This window comes from Indicator indicator, chromosome Z (assembly GCF_027791375.1).
Source record: "Indicator indicator isolate 239-I01 chromosome Z, UM_Iind_1.1, whole genome shotgun sequence".
Lineage (NCBI taxonomy): Eukaryota > Metazoa > Chordata > Aves > Piciformes > Indicatoridae > Indicator > Indicator indicator.
The window spans coordinates 76,431,582-76,444,088 of record NC_072053.1 but is presented as its reverse complement, the minus strand read 5'-3'; the positions used below and the strand labels follow the sequence as shown (position 1 = coordinate 76,444,088).

The 12,507-nt window shown below is 45.0% G+C and overlaps 1 protein-coding gene across 1 annotated transcript; it reads right to left on the bottom strand.

Moving 5' to 3' along the window:
- Positions 1-3,198: 3,198 nt before the first annotated feature.
- Positions 3,199-3,921, bottom strand: TMEM215 (transmembrane protein 215). The gene has a single exon (XM_054398182.1). It carries the CDS (start codon positions 3,919-3,921, stop codon positions 3,199-3,201), a length of 723 nt encoding a protein of 240 aa, XP_054254157.1.
- Positions 3,922-12,507: the final 8,586 nt, after the last annotated feature.

Sequence of the window (12,507 nt, the reverse complement as noted above, 5' to 3'; positions counted from 1 at the left end):
AGGACTTCCGAAATGCAACATCATTACGCCTGCTTGTTCCAAGACCAGCGTTGGTACTGTGAGTTCTAGTCACCATGAAAAAAGACCATGCAAGCTGAATGAAAATAAAGCCCCAGTAATTCTCTGGCCTTGGCATGATATCTGCATAAAAAGCTTGAAGCTGCTGTCATGCCTTCTTTGATCAAAAAAGCAGTAGCTCTCTACTGGTGAAACTACAATTCATGAAGTAAAAAAATCACTTCATTTAAAAAATAAATTTTAAAAAAATTCTCTTTAAGCAGACAAGATCGTATTTTATAATGGCCAAATTAATCCATTTCCATTTCATTCTCTGCTTAACTAGCAGAAAAGAAAGGAAAAATAGAAAAAGAGATTTCAGAGGCAGTACTAATTTATTTCTTTAACTTCAAATTCCCACATGCTCAATAAAAAGCTTCAGTAGATTATGATGGATTAGCCTAGAAATATTGCTTAAACTTATATTTCGTTATGAAATCTTAGCTAAATGCATGGTGGACGGACATTGCCAATAAATATCACATGTTAAATAAACACTTGTTTATATTTCTTTCTACATTATGGGAAAATTTCAGTCCCATTAAGCCTTGCTTTAACACAAACCTTTTCTTATTTTCACACTAAGAATGGAATAAAGCACATGACTTGGATATGCATGGCTGTATCTCAAGTTATATATATCTACCATTCCATTTGTCACTGGAGTTTGCTGTCTTGCCTTGTAAAACCCTGTATAACTTTTGACAGAGAACATCTAATCCTGACAAAATGGAAAAACTTGACCTCTTCCTATATATATTTGCAGAACTGTACAAATCTAAGTTCCCAGCGGGCTGACGCTTTGCTCACTTTATGCAAGGCAAGTGATTGCTCACAACCCTGGAAAAGGCAATATGCAGCTACCTGGTAGCCTGTTTTCTAGTGGGGGTCTGATCTTCAAGGATACTGACCACCCACGGGCACATGCTGAGCCCCTTGCCTGCCTCCCTTGGGAACAGAAGTGATGAAAGATCCCACTCCTCGTTATGTTCATAATCAGCATTTTAGATGTTGCTTTCAGAGGTCATGAAATAAGACTTCCCAGTGCCATCAAAAAAGCTGCTCTGTGCATTACAGAGTAAGGTCCTGCAGTGACTAAGCCTGCAGGAGACAATCTGCCTGACAACAGAGTGCTTTTATGTGGAAGTGGGAGTTGAACATGTCAGGGAAAGGGTCTGTTTCTGTGGAATTCCATTACTCTGTGGACAAAACTCAGGGTGTACAGAGTATGTAAGTGGTTTTTTATTCCTGCAGTACTACTGTGGCAGCAAAGCTGCCTGTAATCACCTATTGAGAGGTTTCACCTGACTCAGACTTACTGTTTGGTTTGGGTTTTTTGGGGTAGGTTGTTTTTTCTTTTTTTCTTTTTTTTTTAATTGTTATTTTATTCTAATAACATCTTGATGCCCAACCAAAGCCTGGCCAAAATGCTAGAATCTTATTTGTCCTGAAAGAAACCAAACTATCTTATGTGAAAAAAATGTATTTCCTCCCTTCTGGAAATCTCTTCAGAGACTGATTGTCTGTAATGATTTGACAGAAATTTCCAAACAAGCAAATTAACGGATGCATAAAATTTCCATTCACTTTCCAAACAATTCCATGGGGAGTGAAGAATGGCTTATTTCAGTAGAGCATTTCTTGCCACTTTCTACACAGCACCTCAGGCTGCTACAAAAGAAAGGCTATTTTTCTTCTTTCCTACCCTGGTAATTCAATACATTTGCCTGTTACAATGTATGGTCAACAAAAAATAGTAAGTAAAAACAGTCACTAGGACTCTCATCACAGAGGATTTTTTGGATTTGTGAGAGTTTAGTTATAGGAACTGGGACTTTGAGAGACGGTAGCAAATTACTCCATGATTTAGGAAACATTTCTCTAAGACCTTTACTCTTAAAGTAGCTGCCTAGCATGTACAGGACATTATACCACATTTCTGAAACCTACATAGTAGAGGCCACGTAAGTTGTTTACACACAGCATGGAACACGCAATTTACTGTGACAGAACAGTCAGGATTTTTGTCCCTGTACATAAGCTACAGGCTCAGAATTTGAATGGTTAGTCATTACTCACTTATCTCCAGCTATGTGACCATAAAATGTGAACAAAAACATGCGACCTGCTAGCCAGATCCTCTGTTCTGTCCCACAGTAAAGCATGCCTTTGAGACCCCTGAGTGGACTGTAACCATTCATCACCCACAGAGAAACACCTGGCATTTTATCAAAGGCACATGAAAATGACATTTTCAGAAGAGACAGATCCAGCTCTCCACGAAACCCATGGAAGTTTATTCCCTAAGCAACTTTAGAGGTACTCACATGTACCTTTAAGACCCTGAGACCACTGACATTTGCTCCTAGTCTCTGCAAGAACTGTGTCATGATCATGTTATAATATACTTGTCAGGTCTGCCTATAAAACCTGAAAGTTAGAAACATTCCAGTGAACTCAGCATCAGCATGGAATGAGGCTATAAAACCTGTACCTTGCATGCTATTGACGATGGATTAGTCTTTGAAATCTTCCCCCAAGCCTATTTGGCTCCTAGGAGACATTCAGAAGAGCCCACAGGGTCACTGCATCAGTTCCTTGAAGCAGAATAAACTAAACTCATGCCATGAAGGGAGAGAGACACATCGCTTCTACACTCCCTAACATCTACCAGCTACTGGAGCGCATGCTGACATCTCTCAGTAACTCCTAAAGCAAAGTGACACTATTGCTGAGACCCATTCAGCCACAGAGCAACATATTCTTTCCTGCAGACAGCTCCAGTTTTGATTCAACTCCTGGTTTCAGCTGATAGCCACTGCTGCCCTCCTGCCAGTATGTCTATGGGCTTGGTTACAATAGGCAGCAGGAAAACAAGAGGGAGGGAAAATAGAATTAAAATGTAGGTTTTGTTTTTTTTTTTTCCAAAATGAAGAATTGAATTCTTTAACCTTTGAACATGCTTGTTTACTTACAGAAAGAGTATTTCAGGCACAAAAGGTTTGAGTATCAGTCACATACCAGGTTAAACTGTAATAGTATCAGGATTGTCCCATGCAGTGCAGTCAGCTATATTATCCCCTATCAAGAAGTCGAAGTTGTAGGTTTTGTACACATACACATATATAAAGTTTGCATCTTTCACACTATGGTCTCCTGGTCTGAGTTGACTCCAGTAGGGTTTATGTAACAACAGTATCTGTCATAAGGGCTATTGTCCTTGTAAGAGCAGACAATGATACTGTCTTTAGGAGCAACAAAAATGTTGTCTTCAATGTCAGGGCAAGCAACACTGTCCCTGGTCGGAGAAGAGCTCTTCTTCTCCAAGGCACTGTACGTGGAGCTATCTCCCACGAACACATTCCCCGGCATCTCTGGATAACAGGTCTCCAGGTATTTCAGCATCTCCTCCTGCTCCACCTTTCTGATGAGGCTCTTGCACTCTCCCATGGTGGTGGTGGTGGTGGTAGTGCAGATAGACACGGAGTCCTCTCCCCGCAGCACTCTCCTGTCCTTCTGGTATGCTTTCTTGGCCAGCTCGTCACAACTCCCTTTGCCAGACTCCAGGTCTGAGGGAGTCCTCAGCAGCTCCATGACATCCCGGTCCTTGACTTGCTTGCAGCATGGACACTTGAAGTTTTTGGGCCATTTGGTGCAGCCGTCGGTCTTTCTGGTGAGGGCGATGGCGGCGATGCCCGGCAGGCAAATGGCCGGGCCTATGGCCAGCAGAGGGATGTCCCCCAATGTCTCTCCCTTGATGCCGGACACAGTGAACATGAAGCCGAACACCAGGAAGACGCTGACCAAAGCCACCACCAGCCCCGTCCGCGGGTTGATGTCATCGGGTCTCAGGGTCCTCCCCATCTTGCTGGCGTACAAGTGGCCGCTTTCCTACTCCGAAGCAGCCCCTCGGGGCGGGTAGTGGACGCTCCCCGGCAACTGGCTGAAGTTTCCCGGGGAGCGAAGAGCGGCGGCCCCCGACGGCCGACACCGCTCGGCTTCCCCTTGGCCGAGCACCAGCCGGAGGGCGGAACGGGGCCGGGGCCGGGGCCGGGGCCGGGCCGGCGGGCGGGAGCCGTCCTGCCTCCTCCCTGCCCGGAGCCGCTCTGAGCCGCGCTCCGCCGAACGCTCCGCTAAGTGGGAGCGCCCACCCCCGCCGGCAGCCCCGCCGCGCCCTCTCACGCGTGACGATGGGGATGTGTGTGCACGGCCGTGCAGCCGTGGGCTCGGGACTCAAACCCTGATAAAAGCCTGTGAAAGGAGAGGGTGAAGAGAGAGCCAGGCGGCCCCGAGCAACCGGCGGGCAGGGAACGAGCGGCCGCAAGGGACACCTGCCCTTCCTCCGCCTCCTCCGCCTCCTCCCCCTCCTCCTTCTCGCCCAGCCCCGCCGGAGCCCTGCAGCAGTCGTGAGTACGTGCACCGCCCACGAGTGCTGCAGCGCAGGGGGCTGCGGGGTCGAGGAGAGAGAAGGTGGGCTTTCAGGAGGGCATCCCGGCAAGGTTCAAGGGGGTTCCCCTCATGTGATGGCCGCAGGGGTTTCGCTGATAGCAGCCGTCACGGCGGCCCCCTTTACGTCCCAGGCGGCGAAACTGGGTCTGGGAGGCCGTCGCCGGACGCTGCAAGAGCCGGGGACACCACCCCCCTCTTTGGAAAGCCGAGGCCGTGCCGTGTCTGCAGGGCCTCCCGCCCTCAAGCCTCCACATTCAAAGCCGTTGCCCTCAAACCTCCCGCCCTCAAAGGCCGAGCTCACGAAGTCCCTGCTCTCAAAGCCCTTGCCCTCGAAGCCCGTGCCTTTGTGGATCTGGGATTTGTGGACTAAAATCTCCTCTGGAGAGAGAGCAGTCAGCAGTTGTGCCCTAAACTCTCCCGAGTTAGGGAGTTAGGTTCAATCAGAGTACATGTCGTTAAGAGATGCTGTGCTGATGCTGAATTTCATCTTGGAGGAGGCCTTAGAGATAAGATTCTCTCCCCAAGACCCCAAGAATTAAACTTAGCCGTTGGGATGCACCTCAGAGGGTTTCCCTTGGTGTCCAAGGCGGGCCATGAATTGGTTGTGATGGTGATTGTCAGTCTCTGTGTTTGGTGCACATGGCTGATGGGAATTCAAAGCAAGCCCCACCATATGAAAGACTATAGAAAAGAATATGTAATGGGTGGGAACGTGGGAAGTCAGGAGGAGCCTTATGAACAGCAGCATTTTCAGTCAAGTTACTTCAACATCTAATGTGCCAGTGACAAAAAGGAGTATACTCCAGTGCTTTCACCTGGGGCAAAGATACTGGGAGATAAAAAGAAGTGATGCCAGAAAGTGTCCAAGAGAAGTAAGAGAATAAGGACGTGCACTGTGAGCCAAAGAGTGAAATTGTAGTTTCCATAGTTTTGCCCATTAACATGATTCCTTCCTTTATACTAGAAATTTGGAAAGCTCAGAGAAGCCATTTTAGAAAACACCCAAACACCTCTCAGCTTTCACCTGTGGAAAGACCTGGCTTTTTTTGTCTTCCCTACAATACAGCATGAACAAAGAACATCTATGTTGTGGATTTTCAAGCTGCCTTGCAAAGTGCAAGCCCAAGAATATCTTGTTAGTGGGCAAAACTCCTGCCTTAAAGGACACTTTTTTCATAAACAAGGTGTCAAGTGATAGCATTTGCTGTGTTGTGAAGGAAAAGTGTGGGAGCAAAAGTACACATGCTGGGAAGAAGTGTTTAAGTCGGTAGCAATGGCCTGGTTTTGAGATTCAAAGTCTGCAATGGATAATGATCATTGCCTGAACTTGCCCTCCAGAATGTTGTCCAGTAAAATCCATGTTGAGCCTCTCACCTGTTGCTGAAGTGGGCTAAAATAAGAATAATTTGGACTTTGGTAGGAATACCCTCCACCATGACTGAACGACTCAAAAACCTTCCAGGTAGATCTCAGCACAAGTTAACTTCTGCTTTTTGTCACTGTGCAGGATTTGGCAGGGTGAGAAACTACTTTGGCATCTTGGCTCATATTTTCTGGAGTCAGAATTTGCTGCTTATTTCCATCTGCTGTTATTCAGATATGCAGCTTTTATGTCCTCACGTTAGAATGAATAATGCCTTTTTTTTACCCGTCTGCTAAGTTCTGGTTGAAGGGAAGTGATTAACCTCCAGCCAGTCTGTCCCAATAGCTAGAATGTTGTAAAGGTTATGTCATGAGCAGGGTTACATTGGTAACTACTGCTGTGAAGCTCACCTTTCTGACTCCCTGACCTTCCTTGTCTCCTCTCATACATAAGAATGGTCTTTAAGATTTCCTTTTGGGTTGGGAGTCAGTCTGTTGCTGAAAAACAAACTATATTGTTTGAGAATAGCAATTAGCTGTAGCTATATTCACCAACAGCCCTTCAGAGAAAGGAAAGCTGTACCAGTAGATGACACACAAATGTAAGTATCTTTAGTTGCATGAGTGAAGGGGGGAAAAGTACTGTAAGAACTGCAGTACATGTCAGAAGATCTAAAAGAAATAAAAATGGCCCTTCAAATCTAAATGACAACATTACTGAAATGACAGAATTACTGAGATGGAAGAGAAACCATCTACTTTGGAACAGAAAGCTGTTAGCAGGCAGAGAAATTCTTACACAAAATGTCAGGATTCAAAGGTGGAACTAAATGCCTCCGAATTGTGACTTTGCAAGTGGTTTCCAAAACTAACAGTATGAGCATTGTATGCTTCCTGGGGAAGCTATAAAAGGGAAAGCAACCACCCTGATCCAGGAAAGCGTGCTTCTTAGGTGGTTAGAATTGTCTTTCCAAGCTAGGTATCAAGAGATCAGCACAACTGAGCAACAGTGCAAGTGGCTGAATTTTTTTTGTCCCTTTCATAACTAACAGGGGTGGGGGTTGGGAAAATGGCTCCTTTGGGATCAGGCATGTTTTTGTCATAGTACCTTACACAAGGGTTTGGATTAGCTAGAGCAATGACTGAAAATCCAGAGTATTAATTGAAGAGATGATGATGGTGAATAATGATCTTTTATTGCTATTACCCATAACTTAGATTGTTCACTCAAAGCAAAATCGGAGCTGAATTTAGGGCATGGGGAGGGAAATGGTATTCTCATTCTACACTGTGATTTTTGTCAGATCTTTTGGGTCTGGTTTTAATTGGATTATTCTCTGGAAGAGACTTTTGGGAAGATCATTAAGAGAAGGCTGTGATCAGACATCCTTTACCAGGGCAGGCAGAATGCTGATAGTGGACGTGGGTCGTGTGTCTGTGTAAATGGTAAGCTGGTATGTTCTGGACTGGGACACTAATTTCAGGTTGCTCCCTCTATACTCAGATACAAAATCCTCTTCTTGTCCCACATAATAGCTTAGTGTAGCCGATAATCAGGTAGTGGCTATCATCCTCTCAGTGTTTGAAATTCCTAACTGAAAGTAGTGGCCACTGTTGGCAAAATGTGTAAGCATCACTCAGGTTGAAACAGCTACAGAGATGTCACCTACCCTAGCTTCTTATGGCTGTGAGGTGGAAGCTGGAAAACTGCAAATTAGAGCTGACTTCACATTTAAAATAAAGATTAAAATAAAGAGCTAATGCAAAAGACAGTGACTATTGTAGTGATAGTCATATTAAGTATTGTGGGTGCCCAAAAGTGCTCAACCCTCTTTATTACCATTTTGATCCATCAAATGTAAAATATATAAGATTGAATGTCCCCATATTAATAAAACACTGTTGAGCATTAGCTAGGAAGGTGAGAACTTTAATTTGTCAAAGATCTTAGAGTCTTCAGCAGCCCTGGTCTTGTGCACTGGTCTGAGCTCAGTGCATCTAATACAGGAATAACTTAACCTTCCAAATAGGTTAGATGCCTTAAATAGTGATGATCCCATATTCTTTTTTATCTCCACTACTTTAGCACTTGCCACCTCAACAATGCAACTGTCCTCTGGCCTGCATTTTCTGACCAGTTCTACTGATGCTAAAATACTAAAAATCAGCCTGTCTGGTTGTTACTGTTTGAACTTCAAGTAATGTTTTAAGTCCATGGCAGGCTATTTCATAGCACTGTAGAATCACGGAATAGCTTGGGTTGGGAAGGGACTTCTAGTGGTCTTCTGGTACACCACCAGCTGCAAAAAGCAGGACATCCTCAACTAGATCAGGTTGCTCAGAGCCCTGTCCAACCTGACCTTGAATGTTTCCAGGGATGGGGCATCTGTCACCTCTCTGGGCAACTATGCCATAGTAATCATGAAAAATATCTACCCTATATCTAGTCTCACTCTACCCTCTTTTAGTTTGAAACTATCACCCCTTGTTCTGTTGCAAGAGACCCTCCTAAAAAGTCTGTCTGCTTATAGGAAAGACTTATAAGCACCCTATAAGTCTTGAAGACTGCAATAAGGTTTCCCCTTCTCCAGGCAGAACAACTCCAGCAGTCTCAGCCTTCTTCAAATGTGAGGTGCTCCAGCTCTCTGATCATTTTTGTGGTCCTCCTCTGGACCTATTACAAGAGGTTCATATCCTTCTTGTGCTGAGGACTCCAGAGCTGGATGCATACTCCAGGTGGGGTCTCACCAGAGCAGAAGGGCAGAATCACCTCCCTTGACTAGCTAGCCATGCTTCTTCTGGTGCAACTCAGGGTACAGTTGACTTTCTGGGCTGTGAGTGCAAACTGCAGGCTGGTGTCCCATGCCTCACCCACCAGTACCCCCAAGTCTTTCTCCACAGGGCTGTTCTCAATCCCTCACACCTCAGCCTCTATGGATACCAGGGCTTGCCCTGATCCAGTTGCTAGACCTTGCACTTGGCCTAGTTAAGCCTCAAAAAGATCACACAGGCCCCCTTCTCAAGCTTGGCCGGAACCCTCTGGATGGCATCTGTTCCCTCCAGTGTCTCATCTGCAAACACCTGAGCTTGGTGTCGTTGGCAAACGTGCTGAGGGTGCTTGACAAAGCCATGCTGGCTGTCTCAAATCACTTCACTGTTTTCCATGTAAGGCATAGCTTCTAGGAGGATGTGTTCCATAATTTTCCCAGGCACAGAGGTGAGGCTGACAGGTCAGTAGTTCCCAGGCCCGTCCTTTCTACCCTTCTTAAAAATGAGGGCACTGTTTCCCTTTTTGCATTCTCCAGGGACCTCACCTGACTGCCACAAGTTTTCACGTATCATGAAGAGTGGCCTGGCAACTACATCAGCCAGTCCCCTCAGGACTCTCAGATTCATCTGATCAGGCCCCACAGACTTACGTATGTTCAGGTTCATCAGGTGGTTACAAACTTTATCTTTTCTTACAGTGAGAGGGACTTGGCTCTTCCAGTCCTTGTCTTGTGGTGCATCCACTGAAAAGGTATGAGAAGAGAATCTGCAAGAGAAGACTGTGGAAAAAGAGTTGTTGAGTACCTTGTCCTTCTCCTTGTTTGTTGTTACCAGTTTGCCAGTCATGTTCATCAAAGAAAGGTCTTTCTTAATTACCATGGAGTAACCCAAACAGCTGTCTAGATAAACAACCTTAGACATGCTACATCATTGCTGGCTTTATGCTACAGATCAGAAAGGGATGGACCAAGATGGATGTGGTGAAAAGGGCACCACCTGAATGACACTTAGATGCATTTTTCTGGCACTTCTTTCTTAAACCCTTCCCTGAACCTTTTGTTTTGCAGATCTGATTGTCCACTTCAGTCAATGGCTTTGTGTAAAAGCAAAACTTTCCTCTGATTGTGCAGTACTGTAGAACTCACGGAAAATCATGTGTAATGTGTTTGTTAGTATCCTAAGGGAAAATAGATTTGGGAGGTGGCGTTTCAAATTAAAATACTACAACTGACATCTGGCCTCTAATACCTGAGCTATACCACACAGAGACTCCATGAGTCCGTAGTAACGTCACAGATAAAATTAGGCTCTACTTTCCACATTCCAAGCTCTATAGCAGTGCTAAAACTTAAACACAACTGGATACTGCTTTCAAGTGTAAGTCCTACATATAGTTTGGATATGAAACACAAGACTTGTTTTGCTGGCAAGTTCTGTGTGGATTGGGATGCTCAAGTTTCAAGCTTTTTCAGCAATGCTCCTGTGCACACATTCGAGTCATTCTGGTAAGGTAGAGTCATTCTGCAAAGGTCACTGGCACTTCAAACCTGCTCAAGAGCTGTTTCACATAGTCCTTCCTATAGTTTGCTATCTATAGCAAGTACTTCTTGCTGAAGGTGGGTGCTGAATGCTACATCCATCTCCAAGCCTTCTTTAGTGCTGTGTTTTCTTTGCCACATCCACAAAAGGAAACATTTGCTATTTTCTTTGTGCTGCTCACGTGTGTGCTCTGTTTCTCATATGCCTCAATTTACAGACTAATTTTTCCCATTTGAAGAACCTTGTTGCTCACCCAGCTTCACATACCAGAACTGCCTTATTTAGATTTCTTAGAAGGTCTGTCTAGCCATACTTACGGCTCTTACATCCTTTCTAACCAATCTCAAAGCCCCAGGCAGTTCCCAGTCTCTTCAAATCCTCAAACACACAAAATTCATCTGAGGGAGGATTTTTGGTCTCTGGCTGTTCACTAATGCCTCCAAGTCTCAATCTTTGAAGGCCATCATGTGTGCTTGACTGCTGCTTGCTGGCCAATTTGCCGTAGGTCAGATGTGGAAGGACTCTGCTGATAAGAGAGTCTGATCAAGAAACAAGTGGCAAAAGGGTAGTAGCAGATGCCTGAAGGGGTTGTGCTTTGCCACTGAGCCATCTCACCAGGAGTGGGATTCAGAAACCCTGGTAATGAGTCATGCATCAGTCTTAAGGTGACCTCAGGGACTTTAGCAGGCTTGCTGTGGAAGTACAGGCTGTGGTATGAGTCACAGCATCAGACAGTAAATTTGCACCATAGGAGCAAAACCCTGCCCATATAATTCAAAGGGAACTTTGTCTATCTGCATCACTCTGCCTGGTGTGCTTGTTCCCTTTAGGTTCCTTCTGATAAAATATACTTTAATTCTTCAGTCTTGAAGTACTCAGACAAAAGATGCAGTAATATCAGGGGAGTTACCCACAAGTACTGTGTGTTATGCATAATGGTGAATAATAGGCACCTTGCTTTTTCCCAAAGAGCACGGCAAACTGAAGCCCACACGTCTTAAAAGGGGTCTCTAATTGGAGTCTCTTCTCTGTGGAGAGAGAGGGAGGGAAAATAACCCATGTCAGGTTGCCTTGACCTAACTCTACAGTTGGAAGTTAATGATTTCAGATGTGCTGAAACACTTTTAAAAACAGTTTTAATCATAATCATGTAGAAATGACCACATATTAGTGCACTTAAAATGACTAATTTTCTCTGGGAAGCTTGGTGACACCCTTCCTGTCAGATTAGGAAAAGTTAGTAAAAAAACTAAATGACTTGAAGGGCATTCGTGATCCACATTACTTGCAGGCTCTGGAAGACTGGAATTTCCTAAGCCACCTAAATTGGAAGCAAGTGAAAATGGGGATGGATATAATCAAATCCCTAGTCTATAGCTCATTTAAACAATGCAAATATATCTTTTTCAAAAATCATCCCATGCTGTGGATTTGGAAGAAACAGTGAAAACTTCCTCATAACAGTCCTGATTGCCTGCCCTCTGATTACTTAGTCCCACATCTGCATCTTTGACAAGGTGTAGCAGCTAATCATGGAAAACATTTCCAGCCATGTGAATGACAAGAAAATAATGAGAAGGAGTCAGTGTGGATTCACAAAGGAGAAGTTGTGCTTGAGCAGTCTGGTAAACTTCTACAATGAAAGGACAGGCTTGGCAGATGAGGGTAGAGGACTGGATAGTGTCTACCTGGACTTCAGTAAGGCCTTTTATTGTCTCCCATAAGATGCTCATAGACAAGGTCTTGATGTATGGGTTGGATGAGCAGACAGTGAGGTGGATTGAAAACTGTCTGAATGGGCAGACCCAAAGGGTGGTGGTCAGTGGCACAACATCTAATTGGATGCTAGTGACTAGCAGTGTACCCCAGGAGTCAATGCAGGGTCCTTCATCATCTTCATTAATGCTCTGGATGATGTGGCAGAGCACACCTTCAGGAATTTTGCAGATGACACAAAACTGGGAGGGGCAACTGAGCACAGAGGGTCATGCTGCCATCCAGAGGGGCCTTGATAGGGTGGAGAAATGGCTGACAGAAACCTGATGGAATTCAAAAAGGGAAGTGTAAAGTCCTGCATCTGAAGAGGAGCAACCCTGGTCACCGATGTATTACATATGCTGGAGACTACCCATCTGGAAATTAGCTTGGTGAAATAGGACCTGGGGGTTCTGGTGGACACCAGGCTGAACATGAGCCAGCAGTGTGCCCTTGTGACAAAGAAGCTGAGTGGTATCCTGGGCTGCATGAAGAGCAGTGTTGCCAGCCAGTTGAAGGAGATGATCCTTCTCCTCTACTTAGAGCTGGTGAGACCACACTTGGAGTACCGAGTCT

What these genes read in the sequence shown, in the direction of transcription:
- TMEM215 (XM_054398182.1), bottom strand. Translation starts at nt 3,921, where the DNA reads ATGGGGAGGACCCTGAGACCCGATGACATCAACCCGCGGACGGGGCTG.